Source organism: Calonectris borealis, chromosome 1 (assembly GCF_964195595.1).
Source record: "Calonectris borealis chromosome 1, bCalBor7.hap1.2, whole genome shotgun sequence".
Lineage (NCBI taxonomy): Eukaryota > Metazoa > Chordata > Aves > Procellariiformes > Procellariidae > Calonectris > Calonectris borealis.
The window spans coordinates 27,824,036-27,850,934 of NC_134312.1; the positions used below are offsets into that span (position 1 = coordinate 27,824,036).

Below are 26,899 nucleotides of genomic sequence, written 5' to 3' on the forward strand. Positions count from 1 at the left end.
AAAAGATGCAGTCCAATGAAAATAAAGACGAAAGGCTTCAGAGTTTGTTACTCTGCTTTGAAAAGATTGAACTAGGGAATTTTAAATCTGTCCACTGGATGTTGTTCCAGTGCAGAGTGCCCATTCAGTCTGTTCTGTGTAAATAAAAAAATAAAAATTAAAAGTGAGAAAGGCCGGTAGTTTGGGATTATGGGAAGAAATCTTGTTAAATTAACTAGTCATCCCAGGTGGCGGAGGTGGGGGGGAAGGGGGGGGAAGATAAGTTTAGTTAGTGAAGTTAATAGGGTTGATGTGGTAGATTTTTATTAAGGTAGTTGAATTTGTGCCACATGATAAATTAGAGAGAATCAAACCCAAGGTGTCACATAGAATAATTAACTCTTTTTATTGCATCTTTGTGCATAAGGTATTGTAGAGTTTCCATTGTATTTTATATGAAGTTTTGATACCTTGAAGTCTGCTTTTGAAACAGAAACAAAATCCAGACTGCATTCGTAAGAAATATGCAGATGACATCTGTATACTTCCACATTTTCACAATATATTGTTGTTCCTTTATAGTACGCACAACTGCAGATACATAAAGACACATAGCATTCCTATTTCTAAAGAAGGGCTATTGCTTCCTGCTTCAGCAATTGAAACTTTGTCTAACTGGGTCAATGTCTCCTACTATTGCTGTATAAGTAGTAGTTTGGTGCTTTGATATAAACAGAGAAAGCTGAGGGGTTTTTTGCCCTTAGCATATGTATAAATTTGTTATAGTATACTCTGATTTGTACAATACAGAACTCACAGTATTTTGCTGAATTAATCTCTATTTGAACACTATTTCTTTTTTGGGGAACATTGGCTGTCTGGAATTTGGAAGTTGGAGAAATTCAGATTTGAAAAAATTACAGTAATTACCAACCAGAGCAATTTAAGTTCTGGACAAGTTCAGCCCTGTGAGGACTAACGGTCTTGGAAGAGCAGACTTTTGTCACGCTTAGGTTCAAATTTCCAGATTTATTCTCCAAATGAACAGTTAATTTGCTGTGGAGGGCAGCATCATAATTCACCTCAAAGGAGGTGATCTTTGTGTAAATCTTTCTCATTAGCACTCTGATTTTGTATAAGTACTACAACAAATGACTTAAGATGGTTCTTTTTGAATCTGTAATTTATTTTAGTAGCTCCATGATCAGGGTTGCACAACAATTAAAGTTAAATTCACATTAACATTTAAATCATTGACTTTATTTCATTAATGAGAAATAACATGCTGTTTAATCACTATTGGGAATGCATATAGTTAAAAAAGGAGGAAGACTTAACTATAGCTGCTGCCTCTATCTGTCTCAATTATCCAAATAAACTGTCTGCCTGTAATAAGGGGATAATATATTCCTAATGTGGAGGTAATGTGGCCACGTAATCAAAGCACAGGTCTGGCCTCCCACAACTGTGACCTCAAATACAGCATTCATTTGCTGTTTTTTTTCCTCTGGCCATAAAGTGGTTGCTGTATCTGCCTTTCTAGAGGACTTTTTAAAGTGCATTGACCCTCATATGATGAATTGAAGTGCTAGTATTAGCTGTCAAGCATGAAATTACAAATATTAAATGCTGCTTTTTGTGGTGATTCTCTCATAAAGTTAAATCATTACTAGGTTATTTTTCATCTAAAATTTTAAAGTCCAACTTAGTTGGGATTTTTTTTTAATGATTTTATTTGCCTATGTAAATTTCATTAGGTGGTGAATGGTAAAATGAAAATTTGTATTATTCTTGCTTCTATGGTATGCATTAATTAGTGTGAACAAAAAAATGCAAATTCTTATCATACTAGATCCTTTAATATACCACACTGCATAGATTTAAAACAACTTCTTTGGATTGTTGGGAAAAATCACCAATGAAAAAATTGGTTAAAACATTGGCTAAAGAAAAAAATGGCTAAAAGAATTGTCAATACCAACACTGGATACATTTTTGTTTAATTAAAATTGACTACAATATCAGTGAGCTTAAGCGAGCTCCGAATCAATAAATTCTGTGTATGTGGTGGCTGGGTCAGGAGGACAGCATGAGAATGGCAAGATAAATTTGGTTGTAGGTGTTTCTTCAGTGTTGTAAAGCCCTACTGTATTTAATTTTTACCATAACTTCCTAAGGCAGGAAAGCATATCTTCTATGTATATGCTTGTACCAATGTCTGTTGAATCTTTTAGCCAGTTTTTGCAAAATCTGACAAAATGCTAAGCATTTCAGAAATAGGTAGTGTCATAAAACCAGGCAGCTGGGTAAGAAAAGTCATACATTGTTAGGACCTTAATTGAAGGAAGGACAGAAATTTGTGGTGTCCGTTACTGAGCACTGCATGTGAACTGTAGAATACAGTTAGGGAAAATCAGACTTCATTAATTTAGCTGCTCAGAGAATTTAAGTTAGACTATCTAAGTTTATAAAAAGATGAGAAGAAAAAGATCTCTGCTGTGGGAGTTAGTTCTGCCCGAATTGCAAGTACAGTCTATCTCCCTGAATCTAAGCATTGACAGACCTGCAGGCTGATCAATAGAGCTGGAAATGAATCATACTTTCTGTATTATGTCTGAGTAGAAAATCCATATAAGATAGTTTCTGACTGCCCCTAGCAAGGCATGTGAGTTATTGAAGACCAGTGATTGAATTTTGTAATGAAGGTGTGGATATTAAAGTAATGAAATAGGTAGGTCAAAAGACAGAAATTAATGCATCATGTAATAATACCTCATAGCCACATTTAAGTTTAATAACCCATTCTATTAGCTTTACCTTAAAAAGCTTCCAGTCTAAAAAGACAAGATATTAAAATAAGGATAAACAGCTTTTAGAAAGTATAGTGTGTAAATTCTCCGTGTAGATTACACAATGTTTCTTTGAAATAGATAATGCATAGTATGTTGAATGCCAGTTTTCAGGTTCCAACCCTTCTCTTAATCATTTTAGAACTACTAGGATATCAGTATTCAATTCCATGAGAAATTCAGTAGTTTAAAGCAAGTCTTAAAAAAAAGTTTTTATACTTTTTAGGAGGATCATTTGTTTTGAAATGATCGGATTGTTTCAGAAATTTCTTAAATAACTAGCTGCAATGAAAAGACACTCAATTTCCAAGGCTATAATGGTATAATCCAACATTACTTCTAAACTCTGCTCCATTTTTTTCTAAAAGTATATATAATCAAATTGAACGTTGTTTTCCAAAGTATTGCATTATAGAACAACAAAAAAAATGTTTCTTTGTACTAACATTCTATTAGAAAATTCTTCTGATATGGGTAGCTTATAAGATGTTGGGGTTCATTATGATAAAGGTCATTTTTTACGGATCTATGTAATGTGTGTGTGTGAATGAACTACTTGAGTGAACCTACCTTAGCATTCAGACCAAGAACACATTTTTGAAGAAACTCTCCCCATTGTCGCCACCTAACTTTGCTTTGATTTGCCTCACAGACCACTCTCAGACTGTGTAAACTGAACTGAGAGCAGAGCTAGTCCTAAGTAACACCTCCTTCCAGATGGCAAGAGCGTAGGTACATTCACAGTACTGATTGTGTTGCTCTACAAACTTGTTCCTGTTGTGCTGCATTACCTGCTAATGTTGAAATAATCATTGTATATCTATAAATGCCCTTTTCCAGAGTTATTTGTGTAAATATAGTAAGAAATATGAGTTGATTTGGTCTAGATTTAAAAATAATTAACTTTATATCCCCATGTTCACTTTCGAAAACCAGAAATTCCCAAATGTTTTCTACCATTATGATCATTCTTAAATTTAAGACAGATGGATCTTGTTTGTGAAATTGCCAGATGGGTCATTGTAAAATGTTCTTCTGGAGTCTCTTTCTCCCCAAAGGGCAGAACACATTTTCTGCTCAAGCTAGTTTGATTTCAAGTCCTGATCTGTGCATTGTGGAAGGCTATTGTTAGTAAACTTGTCTTTCAATTTTGGCTGACAATGATTAAGCACTGAACAATATAGTTTTATTTTAATCTCATTGAAAACATGAACTATTTTGATGATAACTGTCACGTGTACGTATTTCTGTACCACTTTTGCAATTCCTTAAGTGTATGTGAAGATCAAACAATATTAAAAAAAAAAAACCAACAACCTGAGTGTATCATAGTTTGTCATAACAGTATACTACGTAACGTTAGGTTTTTGGTGGGTAATCGAGAATGATACTGGAATAATTATACAAAATGTGGAGTCTTTCATGCCTGGCTCTGCATTTTCAGTAATGAATTAGCTGTTCCTTGAAAAAAAAATTCAGGTAAATATTAAGTAAAGTATTTGGAAGGAGAGCTGTAGATACTCGCAAGCTATACTTGCCTAATTTGACCTGTCTGCTTCCCAGTGAGTTCTGTCTAGCAAAAGAGCTTCCTTCACTTGGCCAAGGTAGACTTTTGCCTACTGCGGGTTGAGATTTTAGTTTAGAAAATTTGATTTATCAGTTAGAGTTTTCATGCCCTTTTTATGTTATTTATTGTCTTCTGCATCTTGTCAGGGGGTGATACTTGGTTTTGCCTGTACTCTGTAAGTTACATGTTAAAATAGAATTATTACCAACACCATAATTGTCAATTGTGTATGGATAAAGTTTTTATCTCAAACTACTGCACAAAGTCAACAAGAATTGTACTGTAAGACATAGTACTTCTAGAATGAACTTTGGGGTTAGAGGGAAAGAAACCTGGAAGCTATCACAAAAAAGGGAATGAATCCATATAGTTTAGTTGTTCTCAAATTGACCGATAGGTAGAAAAATTACATGTATATTAAGTGTAATCTGTCAAACGAAGCTATACCACCTATAAATTATGAAGACCCTTACCTGCAGTAATTGTGCTAAGTTGTTGTGAATTTAAAATGCAAATCTGAACTTTTACATATGAATCTCATGGCGCTCTCATACTAAAGAATGGAGCTAAGAGCACACAGAAGGCGGCTTTATAGATTTCTGGCAGCCAGTAAGACAGCCTGTTTTGTAGCAGGTGTCTTTGAAAAATGGTGATTAGATAGGAGGAGGAGCAGAAGATGTTAAACTGTATGTAACAGAAGGTTATTGTTGTAGACAGTATGATGGCAGTTGTTGGCCTTTGTGGCAGAAGTGAACCATGAAGTAGAAGTCAGATAATGCCTTGTTTGCATTGTCATTTTTGCACGTTGCAATTTCTTTGCAAAAAATTAATTTTTACTAAATTTTTGGGAGGTAATGATCTGCAGTTTGTGTCCTTGCTCATCTGATCACTACTTTTGATTTATTGACTTTAATTATGGTTGCATATGCATTTTCTCTGCTCTTAAATATTTGTCTTTACTTGTCCAATGATTCTGGTTCTGATTACTTTCTTAATATTAGTTTATTGTAATTTTCTGAATGTGGCTGTCAAAAAGTATTATTTCACTATTGCAAGCTATTTAAAATTGATTGCAAGGAAACTATGAAATATGAATAAACCTCAGACAGGTTAGTAGATGAAATGATTTTTCAGTGCTTAGTTTGGAATGATTTCTTTATCTGTGGTTTAAAGTTTTAAAGTACTGCAGCATGTTCTTTGTTCACCTAATTGAAAAAGTGTTGTTAGACACAACCTTAAAGAATGTTCAAATTTTGATTATTTTTTTCTCCAACTCGATCATGGTTTATATATTGTATTTTTTTTTTGTTTATATTATGTCAGCTAAATTTATTTTTATAAAATTACTTGACATGTTTTGATACACTGCTTTATTGCCAAACAATTGCCAAGAAACTAATACTATTCCAGTAAATATGTGTGTGCATCTCAATTTTTGAGAATTGCACGACTGGTTACAATGTAAGAAAATAGCTTTTGTTGCATGACAACAAAATGACCAAGCCTGCTTAAGACAGCAAAACCTAACACTGTACTTCAGGAAATGTTGTGAAATTAAAGGACAGTCTTATACCTTATCCTTGATACTGCCAGAGTCCATGTTGTAATAACTTGGAAATACTGTTTATAGTATTGGTGAGTTGGCTTTATATATAGTATCTTATTTAAAAGATCATTTCAGATGGCTGTGAAAGTATTTACTTTTCTTATATTCAGTGTTTTTTGTAGTAATAGTTCTGTAAGCGTGGATAACTAAAAATAAATACTTTTCTTTTCATGATGAAAGGTATCAAGTGAACTGTATTTGGGTTTTCCTTTAAGAAACACCTTTATTTCTTGTACTTCATTATGAATGGAACCAAGTCTCACTTTTTCCAATAGATATTGGGGATGTAGCAGCAGCAGCAGCAGCACTCCCTGGGCTGATTAACTTTGTTGATCTGAGGGATCCTGGTATTTTGACACATATGAAGGCCTCTTCCAGAAGCTACTGACAAAATAAGTTTTCAGTACTGTTACATCACTTCTTGTGGTAGTTATTTGCTATTTGCCAAAGGGAGACATTAATCACTGAGCAAAGCAAGACTTTTGGTGAACCATATTAAAAAAATCCTGTATATGTGTTGTTTTACTAAGCTTAAACTTCACTACTTGGGTAAATACCCCTATTCCAGGCTCTCCTAAAATTGGAGACCACAAGTATGAAACTATGAAAAGTTTTCTAGTATGAAAACTCTATGGCCTTGCATTGCAAACATCCTTTTCAGTCTGTCCTTTCCAGCAATGACTGTTAAACTGATAATAGTCTCTTTTTGTTTTTCACATAAGATCTGAATATTTTCATTGTTGCCAGGCATGTAACTACTAATTTAGCTGAAAATATTCTGCTGGTTTCTTATTTGGATAATTGCATTGCCTCTCCCACTTGATTCCTCCTACCCTCGTTTGATCTTTCTGCATAATCCAACATAAACTAGTGAGTAGAAATACACACACCATTTGTAAAAATAATAATAAAAAATTCCGACATCATGTTGATGTAACTGTTTCTCAGTTTCTGTGATCTTTATGAATAATGCAGCTGTGACTTCATTGTTAGAGTGACTTATTTAAAACGTTTGATCTGTTTGCCATTACTCACGTTGCTGACAATGAGAAATGTAACTGGGTCATCCTATCTGTATTATTATGTTAACTGAAATTTTCCATTTTTAGTTAAGGGAACGTACACAGGATATTTCCTCTATGCCAATAAGTGGTACAGTTAATTTTGTTGATGGTAACACTAAAGTGCAACTGATATCATAACACATTTTTCTTTTGTTAGTGTGTCTCTTCATGTTACTGTTGCTGAAGAAAAAATGTATAAGGTTTGTTCTTGGTCCTTCCAAATAAATTATGATAGTAATTTATAAAAAAAATTATGAATAAGGTAAAAGATTTGATTGGGGTCCTTTTCAAATTCAACACTTGTGAAAATACTCACATAGCAGCAATTACTTTTGTTATGCTTGCGTTTATGTGTTCCCATGCTTTTCTCCCTCCCACTCCATTTTGATGCTGTTCTGACTGGTGGATGGGTCTTTCCACCTGCAGTTCTCCCAGAGGGAGGCATCTGTCTTAGAAGCTCTGGCAGTGTACTAAAAGTACTTAGCACTAGGTCTCTTGTAAAAGCTAGCGTTCCATTTGTAGGATTAAATGGAAAATTTGAGAAAATAGAGCAACAGTGATTATACTGAGTTCTCTCTGAAATAGCAGAGTAAAATTTTAGCTAGATATTGTGGAAATATAAGCTGTTATATGACAATTTTAAAATTCTAACTTTTAAGTAATGGTATCTGTAAAGAGAGTACTAGTTGAAAAATGACTTTGAAGTTTTAATAAAAGGCATAAAATCCAAAACGTACAATGCGGATGAGTGTTGTTTTTACTTTAAAATGTTCCATTTTAGAAATCAAATTTATTTGGTTATATCTATTTGTTAGTTCAACTTCTTCACTAGGGGTATAAAATTCTTCTTGGAGGTAATACATATTACTCTCACAATTCACCTTCCAGTGAATACTGGAAATCATTTGAAAACATTGAATTCTCTTACTATACCTCAAATAAGTCTATACTGTTAATAGAATAGGCTGTATCAGTTGGAACGGTCCTACAATGATCCTCTATTCCAACTGTCTGACCAATTCAGGGCTGACCAAATTAAAGCATGTTATTAAGGGCATTGTCCAAATGCCTCTTCAACACTGACAGGCTTGGGACATCGACCACCTCTCCAGGAAGCCTGTTCTGGTATTTGACCACCCTCTCGGTAACAAAATGCTTCCTAATGTCCAGTCTAAACCTCCCCTGGTGCAGCTTTGAACCATTCGCACACATCCTGTCTCTGGATACCAGGGAAAAGAGCTCAGCACCTTCCTCTCCACTTCCCCTCCTCAGGAAGCTGGAGAGAGCCCCTCAGCCTCCTGTTCTTCAAACTAGAGAAACCCGAAGTCCTTAGCTGCTCCTCGTAGGACATTCCTGCCAGCCCTTTCACCAGCTTTGTTGCCCTCCTCTGGACACATTCAAGGACCTTCACATCCTTCTTAACTTGTGGGGCCCAGAACTGCACACAGTACTCCAGGCGAAGCCGCACCAATGCTGAATACAGCAGGATAATCATCTCTTTTAACCGGCTGGTTATACTGTGTTTGATGCACCCCAGGATGCGGTTTGCCCTCTGGGCTGCCAGGGCACACTGCTGTCTTCTATTGAGCCTGCTGTCGATCAGCAGATCCCTTTCTGCAGGGCAACTCTCCAGCCACTGCTCTCCCAGTTTATACTTGTGCCTGGCATTACTCCATCATAGGTGCAGAATCCAGCATTTGGAGTGTTAAATTTCATCCCATTAATCATTGCCCAATGCTCCAATCTATCTAGATCCCTCTGCAAGGCAACTAGTCCCTCAGGAGAGTCAACAGCACCTCCCAGTTTGGTATCATCAGCAGACTTGCTAATGGTGTATTCAACTCCTGCATCCAGATTCTTGATAAATATATTGAACAGAACTGGCCCTAGAATTGAACCCTGAGGAACACTGCTGGTGACCGGCCGCCACCCAGATGTAGTCCCATTCACTACAACCCTTTGAGCTCTGCCCTTCAGCCAGTTCTTCACCCAGCGCACTGTGAACCCGCTCATCCCACAGTTGGACAACTTGTCCAGAAGGATGCTGTGAGGGACAGTATCAAAAGCCTGGCTAAAATCCAGAAAACTACATCTACCACCTTCCCTTCATCCACTAGACAGGTGACCTTATCATAGAAGGATATTAAATTAGTTAAACAGGACCTTCCCTTTGTGAACCCATGTTGACTGTGCCTGATGATTGCATTGTAAACTCATAATTTGCATACCTTTCCATTAAAATAATTAAAGTTTGGTAATCATGTAATTGCCACAAAGTAATATGGGATGATATTTTAACTGAGATTTTGATAGCTTGAAAATATGAAAATCTAAATGCTGTAAATGAAAAACACAGATTGATTTAGTTAAAGTTTTTCTTTACGCTTTTGGTATGTTTTTTCTGTTACTGAGCTGAAGAAAATTTTTAACTGTTAAGCATGGAGGCTAAAGAGCCCTTTTTTGGTTAGAGGTGAAGTCAGATTTCCTTCAGTACTTCAGGAGAATGGCTGACAGATTTCCATGCAAAGAATTATGAATTGATTTGCATGAATTTGAACTATAAATTTGAACATGCAAAAAAGTCTAGATGACAAATGGTTATTTAAAGTAACCAGAAAGCTTAGTCTCTTCTATCCATTGAGACTCATTATCAGTATGGAAATCTGTGTTATTTTCAGAAATAGATGTCTGGGTGGTTAGATAATCAGAGCATTGAACAGCGATACTTCCTTACAAAATATTGGCCTATAACTTTCAGGTGTTTAAGCATCAGAGAACAAAGCTGTCATAAAATATGTCTAATGTCATCTTTACATAGAACATCTGGATGGCTCTTCTCAATTAAAAACACATGTTGTTTCATGACTTGAGCTTTTTCTCCTTCCGCATTTAGAAACTTAGTGCAAGGCCTGAGTTTCACCTTTTACATCTGTAAGAAATGAAGAATATTTTATATTGACTGTATTGTTTTTTCTTGATGGTACTGATCTGTTAGTAACTGATCTTAGCTTTGTAATATAGCCTCATTTGTAATATAGCCTCATTTTTAAATCTGCAACCTCAAAATAGTGGATTTTCATTACTCTAAGGGAGAAAATTAGTAATGAATAATTGGAAGCATATGTCTGTCTGTCCTGTCTGTACCTTTTTCTTTCATGGAGGTTTTTGTCAGGTAACAGGGAGAAAGGGAATGAGGTTGTGCTACTTAGCAATATTGGGGTAATAGTAAACTGGTGCTATTGGGCGATATTCTCTTTTTATGGAGTCAGACCCCTAAGGAAATTCAGGCTTGATCATTACCTTGGTTGTATAATTCTTCTTCAGTTCTTTCTGTTATATTGTAAGTCAGGATTGTTCAAGCGTTAATTAAATGTTTGTCCTCCTATACATAGAGAGATTTCAATTATTTGTTAGGCATGTGGTACTTTTGTTAAATCTGCTTTTTAGTGCGGAGAAGAGGAAATTGTACAGCTTTTTGCAAACCACTGTAATATTTGGATACTTGGCTTGAGATAGACAAAATCTGGTGTGCTGTTGTCTTTATCGACTGCTAGGTAAGATCTGACCTTTTATGCCTTAAAATGATGGTTTTGCATAACTTCTTAAATGGAGGTTACTGAAGATAGCCTTGTGAAATAACATACAGTCATATTCAGAACTTTCTTTTTACCTTGAAAAATGCTTTTTAAAAGCTTGGATTTAAAACTATGTGATTCTGAGAGAAAGGGACACTGCGAATTACAAATTTTTGGAAAAGTTTCATGGGTTGTTGTAAATGAGAGAATAATGCAACTTTTTGTTGTTACTCTTATTTTTATGGTTCAAGCTTGGGATAACTTTTCTAGAAAAACCGATTATATCTCCACTTTCATGCAGCCTACTGTAATGAGTTTCATTGATATATTTGCATGGCTTATGACTGTTATAAGACACTGCTCCAAGATACTTTTGAATGCTTTTTATGAGTATGTGCGCCTTACATTAAAAATTACTAAATATACCTAAAAAGGTATATTTTCTTTTCTTTATTAGTACCTCTACCAAAAGACTTGAATTCTTTCATGATTCTGATCAGTCATTTGTAAAGAGCATTTTTTATAGTATGAAACAATTATGTACGTCTGTCAGAGCACAATCAACCTGTATGTTGGTTTTGTCTAACTTGCTGATTGCATCATTCTATTTCTCAATTCTTTCTACTGTTTTCGCTCTTTTTGAACTAGCAGCCTGTTATGATCATCATTCCTCTTCAGAGAATTTCCATTTTTTTCATCCTTGAAGTGTATACACAAGTTTTTGTCTTATGATATTTGACACTTAACATGGAAACAGACAGTTTGAATATATTGGTCAAATACTTTTCGTATGATATTGAGTTCATTAAAATCTAACTTACTTGTAGACTTTGCATAGATATGCACTGTCACAGTGCTGAAGAAAGGAATTTAGGTTGTAGTTAAGATTGTAAGGAGAAATTCAGCATCGTGTTCATTGACAGAAATCATGCTGCAGGATACCATTTCTTCAGCAGTCATTGAAGTTTACATTTCCATTTTTAGTTTGTTCTGTAAAACTTTATATGGAAGTAACAGCTCATATCATACTTTGAAAATATTCATTTACATCTGCATTAAAAAAAGAACAACCAAAAAAAGCCAACAAACAAAGCCCCCAAACCCTATTGTGTAACAATATTGCTAGCATTATTTAAAGAGTCATTCTTAATTAATCATAGTAAGACATCATATCCCTCACCCCACCCCGCGCCAGTATTTTGCCGGTATCTCTGAAAGTACTGCTTTTATTAGGAGTATATACTCATTGATAATTCTCTTTTGCTTAAATGAATAGCACCAGCAAATCATTTCAAGACACTGTATAATGCTACTGAATAAGATTTATAAACATGTTCTCTTTCAGCCACCTTCTTCCTTTAAAAAACCTATTACTCTTTCAATTTTATATAGAATGAAGGGCTCTCCTTTGTCATTAACATAACACATAAATTAAGCTTTTACTGCCTCCTTTTCTGTGCTGGTTAGTTTTAGAAAACTTTTTACCACTCTCTAATACATATGTCAAGAGAAAATATTAATATGAACCTATCAACATCTGTTGAAACAATTTTAGTATATGTGGAAAAGGAAATTAATCAGAGGAACAAACGCTCTTGAAAGGAAGGAAATTTTGTTTAAGGGTTCTGGGGCAGCTTTAATTCAGTTCCATTGTTCCACAGCAGTGTAGGACATGCAGTCCTATTTTTGATGTTTATCATCAATTGCTGCATAGAAGACTTGGACTTGCTGAACTCTTAACTTGGCAGGTAAACGAAGAGGAAACGCTGAGATACATTGGGGGGAAAAATGCAATATTAACCTTAAAAATACTGTTGCTTATATATTCTGTTACTGATTATGTAAGCTGATTATGAAAACTCATTTCAGCAAATGTGTGCAACTAATATCAACGTAGATTATTACCGAAAGAAAACTGACAATATAACTTATATTATGTGATTAATTTTTCATTTTTCATTATTGGGCTTATTTCTTACTTATGTATTAATTGGCAGTATTTGTTTTTCCTTGCTTTTTTTATGCTTTTCGCTTCAAGTCCACAGTAAGATGGATACTATTTGCAGGCCTCCCTACCCCCTTACATTCTTGTTTCAATAACAGAGGGAAAAAATCTAATTAGACTTCATAATTCTAAGTTTGGTCACTGAAAATAGATTTTTATTTTTCTTCTAAAGTGGAACATAAGAAACAAGTGACTGCAGGCCAGTTCTTATACTGGATTTGCAGCTTTTCCCACAGCCCATCATCCAGATACCTCCAGTCCTTTTGGTCCTCTCCCTGCACACCCGGCTGCCAGTCTTCATCTGCCAGTAGATAAATGGGGTCAGTGACTGCAAAGGGTCATCTTGAGAGATAGAAGTGTCCAGAAGGGAGCTGGCAGATAGATGCATAGAGGTGACTTGAATAGTGTGAAAAAAGTTGGTGCAGGGATGAATGAGGTGTCTTGCTGTATGTGGTAGGAGACAGGCTCCCTGAGAAAGTAATAAAAGAAGCAGTTTATCTCACAGCCTGATCCTCCAGATTCTTTTTGGCTGCAGACCTAGGAGAGAAAACTTGAGAGTAAACTTTCCCCTTGTGTCGCACCGCTGCGTAATCCCTAGGATTGTTCAGTAGTGATTTTTTATTTTTGAAAATATCACAGATTAAATGTTCTGTTTTCTAAGTCATAAAAAGTATTTTCATGATCTGAAGCAAGACGTAAGACTTGTTCCACCAATAACTATTTGGTTGTTTTTCCTTCCTCTGAGAGCTCATTTCTGTCATTTGTTACATGAGAAGATTGCTAACATCGAAAAGATAAAAAATAACAGTCCTAGAAGAAATCACTAATCATAGAGTAATTTAGGTTGGAAGGCACCTCGAGAGATCATTCAGTCCAATCTTTTGCTTAAAGCAGTGCTAACGTCAAACATGGATTGGGTTGCTGATGGCCTTATCCAATCTAGTTTTGGAAATCTCCCAATGACAGAGCTTATATGTTTTCCCTGGGCAACACGTTCCAGTGCTTATCTGCTCTCAGCAAGAGGAATTTGTGTCCAACTCAAATTTCCCTCATTAGATCATGGGACGATTGCTACTTGTCCCGGCAGTGTGCAGACCGCTAGCATGTTTCTCCCTGGTTGTCTCTGTTTCACACTGAAAAGTCCTATTTCTACTTACTTATTCCTTGAAGAGAAGCCATGTTGTATCTTTTAAACATCTTTCACTCCGCTCTGAAGATGTTTTTCAGTTCTACTGTATTTTTTTTAGTATAAACTTGTAGTCCATCCTTGATCTAACATAATGCTATAGACCAGCCTGTCCATAAAGAAACTTTGGGGTTTTGTTCTTTTTAAGTAGTAGTTGCACTCTTGTTTTAGTCTCCTTGTTTAATGTTTTAGATCCTGTGTAAGGATTTAAAAACTCTGTATAAATGTGATGTTCTTATTGGACTGAATTAAAAAGCTTTTGTAAATAAGTTTAAGCTTTTACTCTATCACAGTAGTGAATTTCATGAATTATCTATTTAAAGGGTTTTTTTCTTTGTTTTTTAGCTATTTTGTCTTGATTTGTGTGTGCTTACTGTCAGTTTTCATTAGCAGTTACCTGTTGGAGGATTTAGCTTAAGGCTTAAGTCATAATTTTGTGTACCACTGGCATAGGCTGCAAAAAGTATCGTTTCCCATGGACATCTTTTTATACCTTTAAATACTTCCAATCTCAGTCCTTCCATTAAAAGGCTAGTTGCTGTGCAAATGGGTATCTACAGAAAAATAAAGCTGACAGTTTATAAATTCATACAGCATCTTTCACAGTGCAGCAATCCTGATTACCTCCTATAGTGGGTGCATATTCTGTCTGTTTTTGAAAATTTTCTGTTTGAAAATGCATTCAGTTAATTATTCACAAATCAACATTTTAAATGTTATTTTCTGTATATATTGCTGTGCAATTGAAGTTCATATGAGACACTGCTAATGCTGTTTTAGCACAGCCACCAAATTATGCAGAGACAATTTTAAAGGATTAATAACCCGTATGACATTAGACTGTACATTCCCCAGCTAATAAGTGCCATAAAAGACAGATAGATATCTTGATATTGCTATTAGTTCTTATGACTTGAAATTCAGTGCTGAAAGATGATTAAGAGAGAAAATTTTCTGATTCTAGTATTTCTGTTTCTCCCATCTGATGTACTTTAGTGAAGTGCAAAGGGACAGAAGTATTATTTAGGGGCTGGAGGAATCATGTAAAAAACCCAAGTCTAGCTTGTCTTCCTGTCACTTCATGCCTAAGTTTTAGGGAACTACTTCTGATTCCCTTCTACCAAGCTTCTGCTTTATCTTTTATTCTGGTATCTTCATTTGAAATCATGCATCCTCATCCCATCATTTTATTTTATATTTTTAGTCCTTGTATAGAACATGGAAACATTTGTTTTAATATTTTGCATTCAGTTCCCTTTTGAGTTGGAAGCATCCTGAGATGACTTTGCTGTTTATGGTTTGAGAGTCGCCAGTCTGTTTTACCCTGTGCTTTAGGGTATGCAGTTACGGCTTCAGCCCTACAGGGTCTGTCATCCCAAACCATTGGCTGTTTGAGACCTATTGGTTTTTCCACAGTCTTTAGCTTTCAGATTTTCCTGGTGCCACTTTAATTCTTAATGCCAGCAGATTGTTTTGATTTTCATTCAGATGGAGCTCATCCCTTTTATATAGTTTCATCTTTTCCTCAGTTAATGAATCCGAACACCCAGTCCTGTTACTATTTTGGCAGGTGCACAGCGAGCCTTTGCCTTGCTTGCTCTGTTAATTGCTATGCATGTTAGAGAACATTTGAAAGAATACATTCATATTGCATACATACAGTATGTGCCAAGAGGACAGCTAGTCATGGGTCATAGAAAAAAACTAGAAAATACACATTATTTCACTGGTTGTCTAGCTGTGCCTCCTTAAAGGCATGAGTGGTTGCCTTTGCCTCTGAGATCAGTTAATCTGCTTGGCTTCTCTTTTTGCTGTTGGTCTCTGGATTCAAGGATGGAGGCTCTGGCGGTCTTTTTTTTATTTACAGCTGAGCTGCTACATCAGTGTTTTTTCCTTTACTTTGATGGCTCGCTTTCTTTATATAAACTAAGTGGCTTTTACACTGCTGATAATTTATATATGGATTGTGCCTCCATCTCCATTTAAATTCTTAATCTGCTTGGGTTTGTCATCTCGTTTGGCTGCTTAGCACTTTAATTTCCATTTAGGGTCAGGATTTCGGTTTTGATTGTTTCCTTTACATGAAGGTTGAATTCCTAAGCTGCATACTGTCCTGTAACTTCAGTATATAGAGCCAGGAGCTACAAATATAGCCCCTTCATACCTGGCTTTGTAATATTAACTTTGGAACTAGCTATTTTATTTTATTTTATTATTTTATTTTATTTTATTTTATTTTAAAATCTAAGTTAAAAATTAAAGGATTCAAAGATTAGACTAATTGGGGGTTATTTGCAAGGCAATTTATAAAAATTAACTAGATTCTATCAGCTTATTTTTGTCTCTTCAACCAATCACTACCTGAGTTTGTAAGCCTAGCTAGACTTTAGGTCTGAATGAACTCTGTAAGATTTTTCTGAAGTTATGCCCCAAAGGCCTGTTTTTTTAATAAATATTTTCAAGTTCTATTTATACTATCAAATTTCAAAATAGACTAAAAGTATCTCAAGCCTCAGAATATGTAGGCACACTAATTTCTGTTGCAGTCAAATTCTCTTTTACCTTTTAATTTCCCACAACATTTCAATTTTGTAGACAGTATATAGGGAAAAGTTGGGCATTCACTAAGGTATGTTATTTGTAGTTACTCCCTGGAGAGTTTTTATAACATAGTTCTTATGTTCTTCTTTGGTTTCTCATGCCCTGAAATGTGTGTTACCTTTTATGACTTTTTCATATGTCACAATTTTAACTTCAAGCTTTCCAAATGATCTACTAGCCCATTTGGTTACCATTAGGCCTGTTCCTCCTCTGTATCTCAGAACTGGCTTCCTCTTTTTTGCTTATTGTTCAAAACTTCTTATTATTCTTCTTCCTCTTTTTTGCTTATTCCTCAAAACTGCATTTGCACCAAATCACAGATAAATGTTTTATCTATTTTTGGAGGGATTCCTCTTTCTGATGGTGTTTCTCTGCACTGTGTTTTTTTTTTTTTTCTGATTTTTTGAGACATAATTCTTTAAAGAGCTGCCCTGGTGACTGTTTTAATTTTTAAGGTCACAAGCCTTGATTTTCTTCCAAAATTTGTGCTATAATAGTTTGGCTTTCTTCTTTCTGCTTTCTGTTATATGTGCAAGCACAAAAACACCACAACAAAATTTTAGAAATCATTGGATCTTTCTGGTGGGTTTTTTTGGTGGGGTTTTTTTTTGGCTGGTTGGGTTGGTTTAGTTTGCTTTTCTTTTCCCCCCACAAATTAGATGGGTCTTAAGCCTGAGATTTCGGAACAATATTTTCTATGAAGACTGTTAGAAGTCAGTACTCACCTGTGGCCTTCCTGTGTATTAAACGTATAAAAATACCTTCTCTGAAACTGATCTTTTTTTCATGTTGGGCTGAAGAACCAAAAATTTGTCAGGCAAAACTACCTCTGATCTTTATTGTGTAATATTTTTTGTTATGACAATAAACTATTATACTGTAGTTTGGAAATACAATTATGTTTTAAAATAATGGTATGGAGAAACATATGATCATGAAGGTCTTCCTGAACGGAGATATGAGAAGTGTCTTAATTTCAGAAAAGCCTTGGTGGTATTTTTGCTTTTTGCTTGTCTGCTATTACTTATGAAAATCTCTGTATATGTAAACATGCCGTCAATTTTTTTATTTGAAAAATACTTATTTTGGTACTGTAGTAAATTCACAAAATATGTTTTCATATCTTTTACTAGCATTATTTTAATACACAGAAATAGAATACTTTATTTTAGAATGTTTTTGTTCCCTTTCCTCTCTGTGTATCAGCCAATTTACAAGATGTTATTTTTGTGATACTTCTGAAACTGCTCCAAATTGATATTTCTGTATTGAATTGAGAAGGGGAAGGGTTTTTTTATGTAGTGACTATAATGAAATCTGTGTGCAACATATCTGACTCTTTCTTTTAGAGATTGTAAACAAATACCTAAAGAAAATATTTTAAAAACATAAATAAATAACATAACTTTCCCTGTGGTTTAGGTCTCTTCTATGTGTGGATGTACTCTAAAGAATGCATTCAGTTTTATTTCTTTGTCTATTTGGTTTTTTCTGTTAGGCCCGGCGCAAAGACGTTTTTATCCAGGAGCGATATGGACGATTTAATCTGAGTGACCCATTTCTGGCTCTTCAGAGAGACTTTGAGGCAGGTGCTGGTGATAAAGAAAAGAAGCCAATATGCATGAACCCTCTGTCCATTTTAGAAGCTGTTATGGCTCACTGCAGGAAAATGCAAGAAAGAATGTCAGCTCAGTTGGCTGCTGCTGAAAACAGGCAAAAGAAGGTATCCTGCTACCAACTTTTTTTCCTTTTCCCTCTCCTGATTTGTTCTTTCATGCCACTTTTTTAATTTGCATCTTTGTCTAACATGATTATCATTACGAGTGTTAAAATGTTATCATATATATAGAAAGGTGCTGATTTTCTGGTGATATTTTGTGTGCACACCTCATTTGTTCCGTGAATTTAGCTCTACTTATGGAATAAATTAAATATAAATGGTACAAGTCGATGCAGTGTATAAATGGATAGCTCAGCATGAGCTGAGAAAGCATCATCGCAATATATTTTTAAACCAACACCATTGAAGCCTAGAGGAGCTACTGTTATTTTTGTTCTAACCTACATAGCATAAAATAAATAATTTATTTGCATTTTATATTAGGTGGCTCTGTTTCATAAATCAATAAAAATAAACTATAACTCTAAAAAATACTTTTTTGCATATTTAGAATATTTGCTGTAAAGAGAAAATTATTTTGGAACAAGTATATTGCAAAAAAATCTCATATTGAAGATAAAACAATGTCATCTTGAAAGTGAATGGTTGGTGGGTTGCACATATTTTCACTAATATGTAAAAATGCATATGTTGGGGAGGGGTTTCTGAGAGGAAGGAGGGGAACAGAAATATAATAGACTAATCTAGACCAGGTATTTTTGAATAGTTAGAAAAGAAATGCTTGCTACCCATCCTCACTGGGTATAAGATGGATAGAATGTCTTCAGCAGCTGTGAAATAGCTTTTTGGTGACAGTTTTATATTGGTGTTTAAAAAAAAACACCAGACAATGCTAAGACAGTTGACATAAAATTGATTTTAAAAATTGCTCTTTGGTAGTAATTTCTCTTTGGGAAATAATATGCACACAAAAGTACTGGAAGCATGCTGGAAATACATGCTTGTATTAAATCAGCAAATGCATGTAAGAAGGGCTTACATATTGAGAATATGTCTCAAAGGCAGGGTATTGATAATTCCATTTTTGTCCTTTTTTTGGCCCAGATTTATTACCAAAGTCTATATCTATAAGTCTGCATGTATAGGAAAGGATGCTCTTGTCTTTTGTTTCCTATAAGAATACATGAGGTTTTTTTCCTTAAATCTTAATTTTAAGTAGTTTGATCTTAATTTATTTTGCAGTTTGATTCTTACCTTGAGAAGTACCTAAACCTCTATTACACTCAATTCTGAAGTCTGTAACTTTTAAGCTAAACGTTAAAGCACTACACTCGAAAAAATGTGTGTTGCTTTGAAAGTGTGTCATTACAATTCTAATGTTTTTACTCCTTGTGACAAATAGGAAATGTAAATAACACAGGATTTGAAAACAAACTGCATGGTGTTGAGCAGCTGTGTGTATGACTTTCTACAGCACTTACGTCTTCCTCTTTTAAAGCCAATTAGTAGCCAATTAATAGCCAATGCTATTTGGACAGAGCACCCTCTTAAACTTCTTGGGTTTGTGGCAACAGGTGACATATCTCTCAACCATCTCCGTTCATTCACAAACCATTCATTCAGTGTTTTACCTTCCCTTAGTTCCACATTTTCTTCCCTCTGAGGAAGAGGGTAGTGAATATATTTTGAGGGATTTCTAGAAATGTTTGACAAAGTAGGGTGACCCAATGTAAGAAAAAAAAAAGTTAAGCCTAGACAAATGTGACTTAAATACAGAGCCAGCGGCACCTCCTCCCTCCAAGAGTGTTCCTCCTTCTCTAAATGTGTGATGCCTCTTTCTTCGTGTTTGGAATTGCCTCACAATCTCACTCTTATACTAAGTAATGAAGTCTGTGTACAGCTGTGTTTATTTTCTCTGAATATTACTGGACTTTAAACAGGCTCAGACTGAACTTCTATTCTTGGGGACTTATTATCTGTGAACATAGTGAACTTAAAAGTATTTTTTGAGTAAATTTTTTATTTGATCATAAAAAGCAAGTCATAACAATGTGGCAGAATGTAGAAAAATGAAAGAGGTGCACAAATGACTGTCAGTCATAGGCTTGCCATGTACCAAACACCTATTCCCCAGATGTCATCTGCTTTGTGTTAAGTCTCCATCCTCTTCCATCTCTTTTCCTGGAGCTACTATCGTAATTAATTTTGAGGTTTCCTGGGAACTCAAAATCAGATAATCAAAATGACAGTTCTTGATTTGTCAAGTGTTTGCAGAGAAGTTAGTATTGGGATGCATGCTCAAAGAAAGACAGACATGTTGCTTGGAAGAGGCCCGTTGATGTGATTTAGTCTAACCTTGTGCTTAAAGCAGATTATCACCAGCAGTACATCTGTGAACTTGTCTAGCTGAGTCTTGAAAACCCCCAGGAATGGCAATACTGCAGCCTTTCTGCGCTACTATCCTTGTGAAGAACTTTTTTCCAAGACTGAACCTCTTTCTCACATTAACCTTTTGTTAACACCTGCCACTACCAAGAAGAATTTGACTCTGTCATCATTGTAAGGGCCCTGCAAAAGGAGCAGTATGTTGCTATTAGATCATCCCTCAGTCTTTTTTTCATTAGACTAAGCAAGCCAAGCTCCCTCAACCTTTTCTCACAAGACATGCACTCTGTCTCTCACCTTTGAAGGGCCTTTGCTGGTTAGTTCTTTGTGGGACACTATCATTTTTCTCAGTATCCGTTTTTACCCCTTACTGATATGATTTAATGCATGCATATAGTACACTTTGCAAAAAATCAGGTCATAGTTAGTTCATAAACTCATAAATAATTACAGCTAGTTCCAAAGCTGTCATCTAAAGGAAAAAATGCAGTGTAAATATTCAGAGGTTTTTCCTATTCAAGATGATGCAGCCAAAACAAGGGCAGGGCGGGGGAGGTAGACGTAGGAGACAACGTAAAATGAGAAACTAATGCTGTTCTTGTCGATTTGAAATCAAATAGAGGACTTCTATATATAAGGGATTCTTTATTTATATGCAATGCTTACAAATAAGATACTATAATAGTATAGTAAGCTGCTTTCATCCCAGTTATGTTATATGTTAAAATATGCTTGTAATTATTTGAAAGTTAATATAATTTCACAACAGTTAATTTATAGGACCAGTCCCTCGTCTGAAAGCAAAATGGAGGAATAATAAAGTATAGAAAATCTTGATAAAAACATTTTCACTATAATCTTATTGTGTTTCCAAGCTTTAAAAATTGTATACATTTCTCATGATTTTTGTATCTCTTTTAACAAAAAAGAAACTGTTGGATGCTCCATTGTTACTGTTGGATGCTCCACTTGCTTTGAAATGCTTGTGAAACATCCAAATGCTGTTGGATGCTTTGAAAAAAACAATGAAATGCTTGAGAAAAAAATAATGATTTTTCTGGATGTGAAGAACTGTGAATGGGACCATTCCTAAATACAGTGTCATCATAATAGCATGTTAATTTAATTTGCAGCTGTACTGTCGTTAACATAACTGAAGAGGTGTTGCTGCTGATACTGTTTGTTTAGCAATAACTGATAATGCCATACCTTATTTTTTATATATTTAACAATGTTTTTAAGAAAGAGTGGACTTTGTTTTTGTGAAATGCATTGTACAGAGTGTATTGGTTAACCTGGGATGAAGCTGTAAAACCCCAGTGGAGCCCCTCCGCTGCTAAACAGGTTTTGAGGTATTCAAAGCCAAGATGACGTTTATAATGTAGGTATAATTTCCCATAGTGATTTCTTCCTCTTAGTTCACTGTTTCTTATGATAACGGTAAGATTTCAGGAAGAAATTTTACTATTACTGGAAGATACATCACATCAATACTGCCATCACCTTTTTATGCTTTTTCCCATTCTTCTGAAGAAAACAGAAGAGAAATTTAGAGTCGGGTAACGTTAGAAATGTTGGCAGGCTAAGACACACGTTCACTTATAAGTGTAAATTCATGCAGGATTTATTGTTTGTTCTCTCTACGTCTTTTCACTTCCCTTCCTTTTTAAGTGTTTTTCTGTGTTCGAATTCTACTTACCACGTGGGAAAAAATTATCCTGGAGACAAATAAGCTATAGCAGGTAGGACTTATTTCTATTACAACTGCAGACTCTCTCCCTCTTGTACTCATCTCTTGATGGCATGAGTTTCAGCTCTACTCTATGGTGTAACTGGAGAGTAACAAAACTGTTATTTAAAAATGGTATTTATATTAGCTTTTGTATAAATGCAGTTTAGTTAAAAATTAATTGTAGACACATCTATAGTGATGTGGGAAAATGCTTCCAGAGCTAAGAAATTTCATCTCCTATTGGAGAGGACAGGGAATAGTGTGCTGTAGCAACAGGCTTCTGAAAAGCTATTATATTGTAATGCCTGGGGTTTTTTTTGCCTGTGTGTCTGTTTGTTTGTTTTCATCTAGCAACTGAGACAATATTTTAAGCATTGACTGAGAGAGGAGATGTTCCATAGCTATTACCAATCCCATAGGCCATCTTGTTTCCCACATTACAGTTTACAGTAAATATATTCACGACACTGTATTGTTTTAAACTCTGAAATTAGTATCATTTTACCATGACACTATAATCTGAATCTATAATCTATGATTCTTCCTTCATCTATTGAAGGGAAACATTTATTCCAAGAAAGATCTTAAAAGTACTGCTATTTGCCACAGCTTTTCTTAGATTATTTTTTTAAGCATTGTGAAATGTTCTCTTATTGTAGAAGCATGAAATGGTTTCCTGCTGCAGTCAAACCGTTCATGTTTGTAAGCACTTGATTATTTTTTTGCATAGGTATCTGAAAGTATTTTTCCAGAAAAAATGCTCACTTAGAAAATGCACTTTAGTGGTACAGTTTTGAATCGTTATTTCTGTATTGATCTGTACGTAAATATGAAGCAGAACTGACAAAGCTAAACCAATAAAAACAGTACAGGAGAAGGAAGCAGTTTCTTGGGGTTTTGCTTATTTGGTTCTTTATCAGTCATTCAGATAAGCCATATAGGAAGCTACTGCATCAGTATGTGAAGGGAGGAGCAGGAAGAAAGAAATCAGCTTTTCTTTTGTTGTTGTTTGACTTGTGTAAAAGTTTGCTTGGGAAAACACAAAGCAATTTGGGTTGCATTATTACTAGTAGGTATTTTATAAAATGGTGCATTAACATGTTTCTCCAGTGCTTTTCCAGAACAGTGTCTTTGAATAAAAGCATAATCAGCAGGCAAGATGAATTAGAGGCGATGACTATATGAATGAGGGGAAAAATTATTTTTATCCATTATCTGCACGTAGTAGGTAGTTTTTTGATTCTAGCTTATAACATATTTTATACATTGCTGATGTCAGTGAGACCTTCTGCTATTAGTAAGTACAGGAAGATATTTCTGCCTGTGCCAAAAAGTTGGTCTCAGAAATGAATGTCTTATTTATAAATGTTAAAACAAGATGTAAGACACCTATTATGAGCATGAAGGACTGTGTGTTTCAACCCTAATCTCCTTCAGTCTGACGAAGACCTAAAACCTAAAGCTTTCATTTCTGGGCTCAAAGTTTTTTTTTCAAAGCTCATCTCTTGCTTGTGTCTGGTTCTTTTACTGAGAAGAGGGCTTTCTGTGATATCTTATGTCTGATTTCTGAAGAACAGGTAGCTCCTCACTCAGGAGTCACAAGCATTTAATCACTTTGGGGAGTCTTTTTGTTGTCAACGGAGGAAAGTAGATGGGCTTAATTTCTGAATTGCTCTTCAGAGATGCCTGTCTCTTTCTTTTGCTTGTATAAGATTATAGGGACTTGATGTTAGATATCACAAATCACTTTCCTGCAGCAGACAGGTTCATTTTAGGCATACTCTCAAAGGTTAAAATAGCAATGTCAGGTTAATACTAGGTTATGTTGAAAGTCTCCATCTTGTTAATAAGAATTTTTCTCTATGCTTTCTTACAGTTGGAAATGGAAAAATCTCAGTTACAGAACCTTGAGCTGGAGCACAAAAAGCTATCCGCACGTCTTGAAGAAGAACGTGGGAAGAATAAGCATGTAGTATTGATGCTAGTGAAAGAGTGTAAGCAGTTGTCTGGCCGAATTGTAGAGGAAGCCCAGAAACTGGAAGAAGTGATGTCAAAATTTGAAGAGGAGAAGAAAAAGGCTACTGAATTGGAGGAGTCTCTCGCAGCTGAGAAACAAAGGAGTACACAAATGGAAGCTCAAATGGAAAAGCAGCTGTCTGAGTTTGACACAGAGAGAGAGCAGTTGCGTGCCAAACTTCATAGAGAGGAAGCACACACCAGTGACCTCAGAGAAGAGAGAGATAAAATGATCAAAATGATTGAGCAATTGAAAAAGGAGAATGAAAGTAAAGCCAATCTTTCTCTTAAAAATAAAGATAAAAATAAAGATAGGAATCTTGTTTCTGTTTCTGTTGAAACAGAAGAGCCAAGTTCAAGAACTGTTGCCTGCCAAACAGATACTGTAGTGATGGACAGTAGCACAGAAAATGTTAAGAAGTTGCCTTTGACTGTATCTGTAAAGCCTTCTACAGCAAACCCACTTGTGTCTGGCAATACAAAAATGAATGTGTGCACCAATGCAGCATTTGTGAAGCCTGCCATTGATAGGCAATCTTCATCTAGTGAACTTGTCCCTCCCGCAACTCCTGTTCTTACACAGAATCAAAACAGAATTGAGGAAAACGGACCAAGTACAGGCTCATCACCTGATTTACCAAGTAGCACTTCCCCTTTTTCAAATAGTACTTCCCTTTGCACCCCTGCAGCACCGACTGCTGCAGCTCAGAATTCCTCACTCACTTCGTCTATGCACAGTTTGCATTCACCATCTGCCAACACTACTGGGCATCCAGGCCTAAATCCCCGAATCCAAGCAGCTAGATTTAGATTTCAAGCGAATGCAAATGATCAAGACCAAAACGGAAACACAACCCAAAGCTCTCCCTCAAGGGACGTATCCCCTACTAGTCGTGACAACCTAGTTGCCAAACAGGTAGCTCGGAATACCGTTACCCAAGTCCTTTCAAGATTTACAAGCCCTCAGGGCGGCGCTCCGTCGCGGCCGGGGACGTCACATTCAATGGAAGTTGGCACTTACCCCCCAGTCGGTAGAATGAGTTTAAAGACTCCCAGTGTATCACGAATTGACAGAGGAAATCCTCCACCTATCCCTCCTAAGAAACCAGGGCTTTCGCAAACTCCTTCTCCACCACACCCACAGCTTAAAGTTTTAATGGATAGTAGTCGATCCCCAAATACAAGTGCAAAAACTGACAGCAAAACCGTGACCTCACCTCTTTCAAGTTCACCACAAGGAATCAGGGTAATAAATGAGGAAATTATTTCTAAGTCCTCACCTCAGCTGCCACCAAAACCTGCTATAGATTTATCTGTGGCACCTGCAGGCTGTGCCATACCAGCCATAGCCTCATCTCAGGTGGGTGCCTGGCCTTCCCACTTCCCTGGACTGAACCAACCTGCATGTTCAGAAAATTCCTTTGTCATTCCCACCACCATTGCCTGTAGCTCCTCCATAAACCCTGTTAGTGCTTCATCCTGTAGACCATGTGATTCAGACAGCCTCCTGGTAACAGCATCAGGTAAAGGGATTGATATGCTACAAACTGTCTCCCTCTAAAATAATGTTTTGGTTTTCCTATACGTCTCCCGTTTGCTTTATTTATCTTTTTATACCTCTCTCTTTTTAACTTTCTAAAAGCTGAAGTTTTCATTTATATTTTTTCCACATTCCAGGGGTATGGAAATTCTTTTGCTGATTTAGTAATGTTATAAATTAGTTTGCTTCCTTGAGGTCTCCAAGTTGAAGGCTTTTTTTAAAGGTAAAGAGGACTAATGTTTTAAGTAAATGGGCTGCAGATTATGGTATATTAAAGAAACTCCTTTTTGTTTGTTTGTTTGTTTGTTTTTGGTTTGTTTTCTTTTTTTTAGGGGGTGGTGGTGGTGAATGCTATTATTTTGGACTTCAAAATGCTTTCTCAGTCTGATATAATGTTTTGAAAATCACCTCTTCTGGTGATCTTCCACGGAATATGTATTTCAGTGCTTTGTGAATCTTTTAGAAAATAGGGCATAGCTGGAGCTACTGCATTCTCCTATGGCATTAGATGGTTGCACATTAAGGTTGTGTATCTGCTATTCATTTTGCATTGTGGTGGGGACTTATTTGTGTGCTTAATGTGCTGCCAACTTCAGGGTATCATCTTCTTGACGGCAGTTAAATGAACAAAGTCGACCCTGATCTACCTTTCAGTTAATTGTAGATCTCCTATAAATCTTTTTGCCAACATATTTCCCTGTTGGTATCAATAGCACTAGAATATTAGGTAGAAGCCCCTCTTTAGCCTGACTTGCACTGCAGTGAGGAAGATGGACACACAGTTATGGAACACTTTAGACCTTTGTCATCATTGAAGAATGTTTGAATGGTCTCAAACTTTCAACAGTTATTCTCAGTTCAGTTATGGTACTCCAGTCCCTCATAACTTTAGTCCCTGTATCATCATCTATAGGGTATAAAACCCCTGCACAGCTGGTCTGCTTCCATCACACAACCGACCACTTTCTGTCGGTAGCTGCACCACTGTCTGCTAAGGCAGTTGAACTCACTCACCAGTCTTGGGGAACCTGTTCCAAAAGCAGCGTGTGGCAAACTTGTATCTGTATATATAGGAGATTCCAGGGTTCATATTATTAAGGAATTTTTATTCCCGTTCTACTTCATTGAAGACTTTCTGCATGTTTCTGGAGTAACCTAGTCATGTTTTTAACA

General features: G+C 35.8%; 1 protein-coding gene across 1 annotated transcript in view; it reads left to right on the forward strand.

The window, feature by feature from the left end:
• CTTNBP2 (cortactin binding protein 2) overlaps positions 1–26,899 on the forward strand; it is an 89,535-nt gene that overhangs the window by 16,232 nt on the left and 46,404 nt on the right. The window contains exons 3-4 of the mRNA XM_075147152.1: positions 17,931–18,155; positions 24,047–25,709. Of these exons, the coding sequence (XP_075003253.1) occupies positions 17,931–18,155; positions 24,047–25,709 (1,888 nt within the window). The remainder of the gene's footprint in view (positions 1–17,930; positions 18,156–24,046; positions 25,710–26,899) is intronic.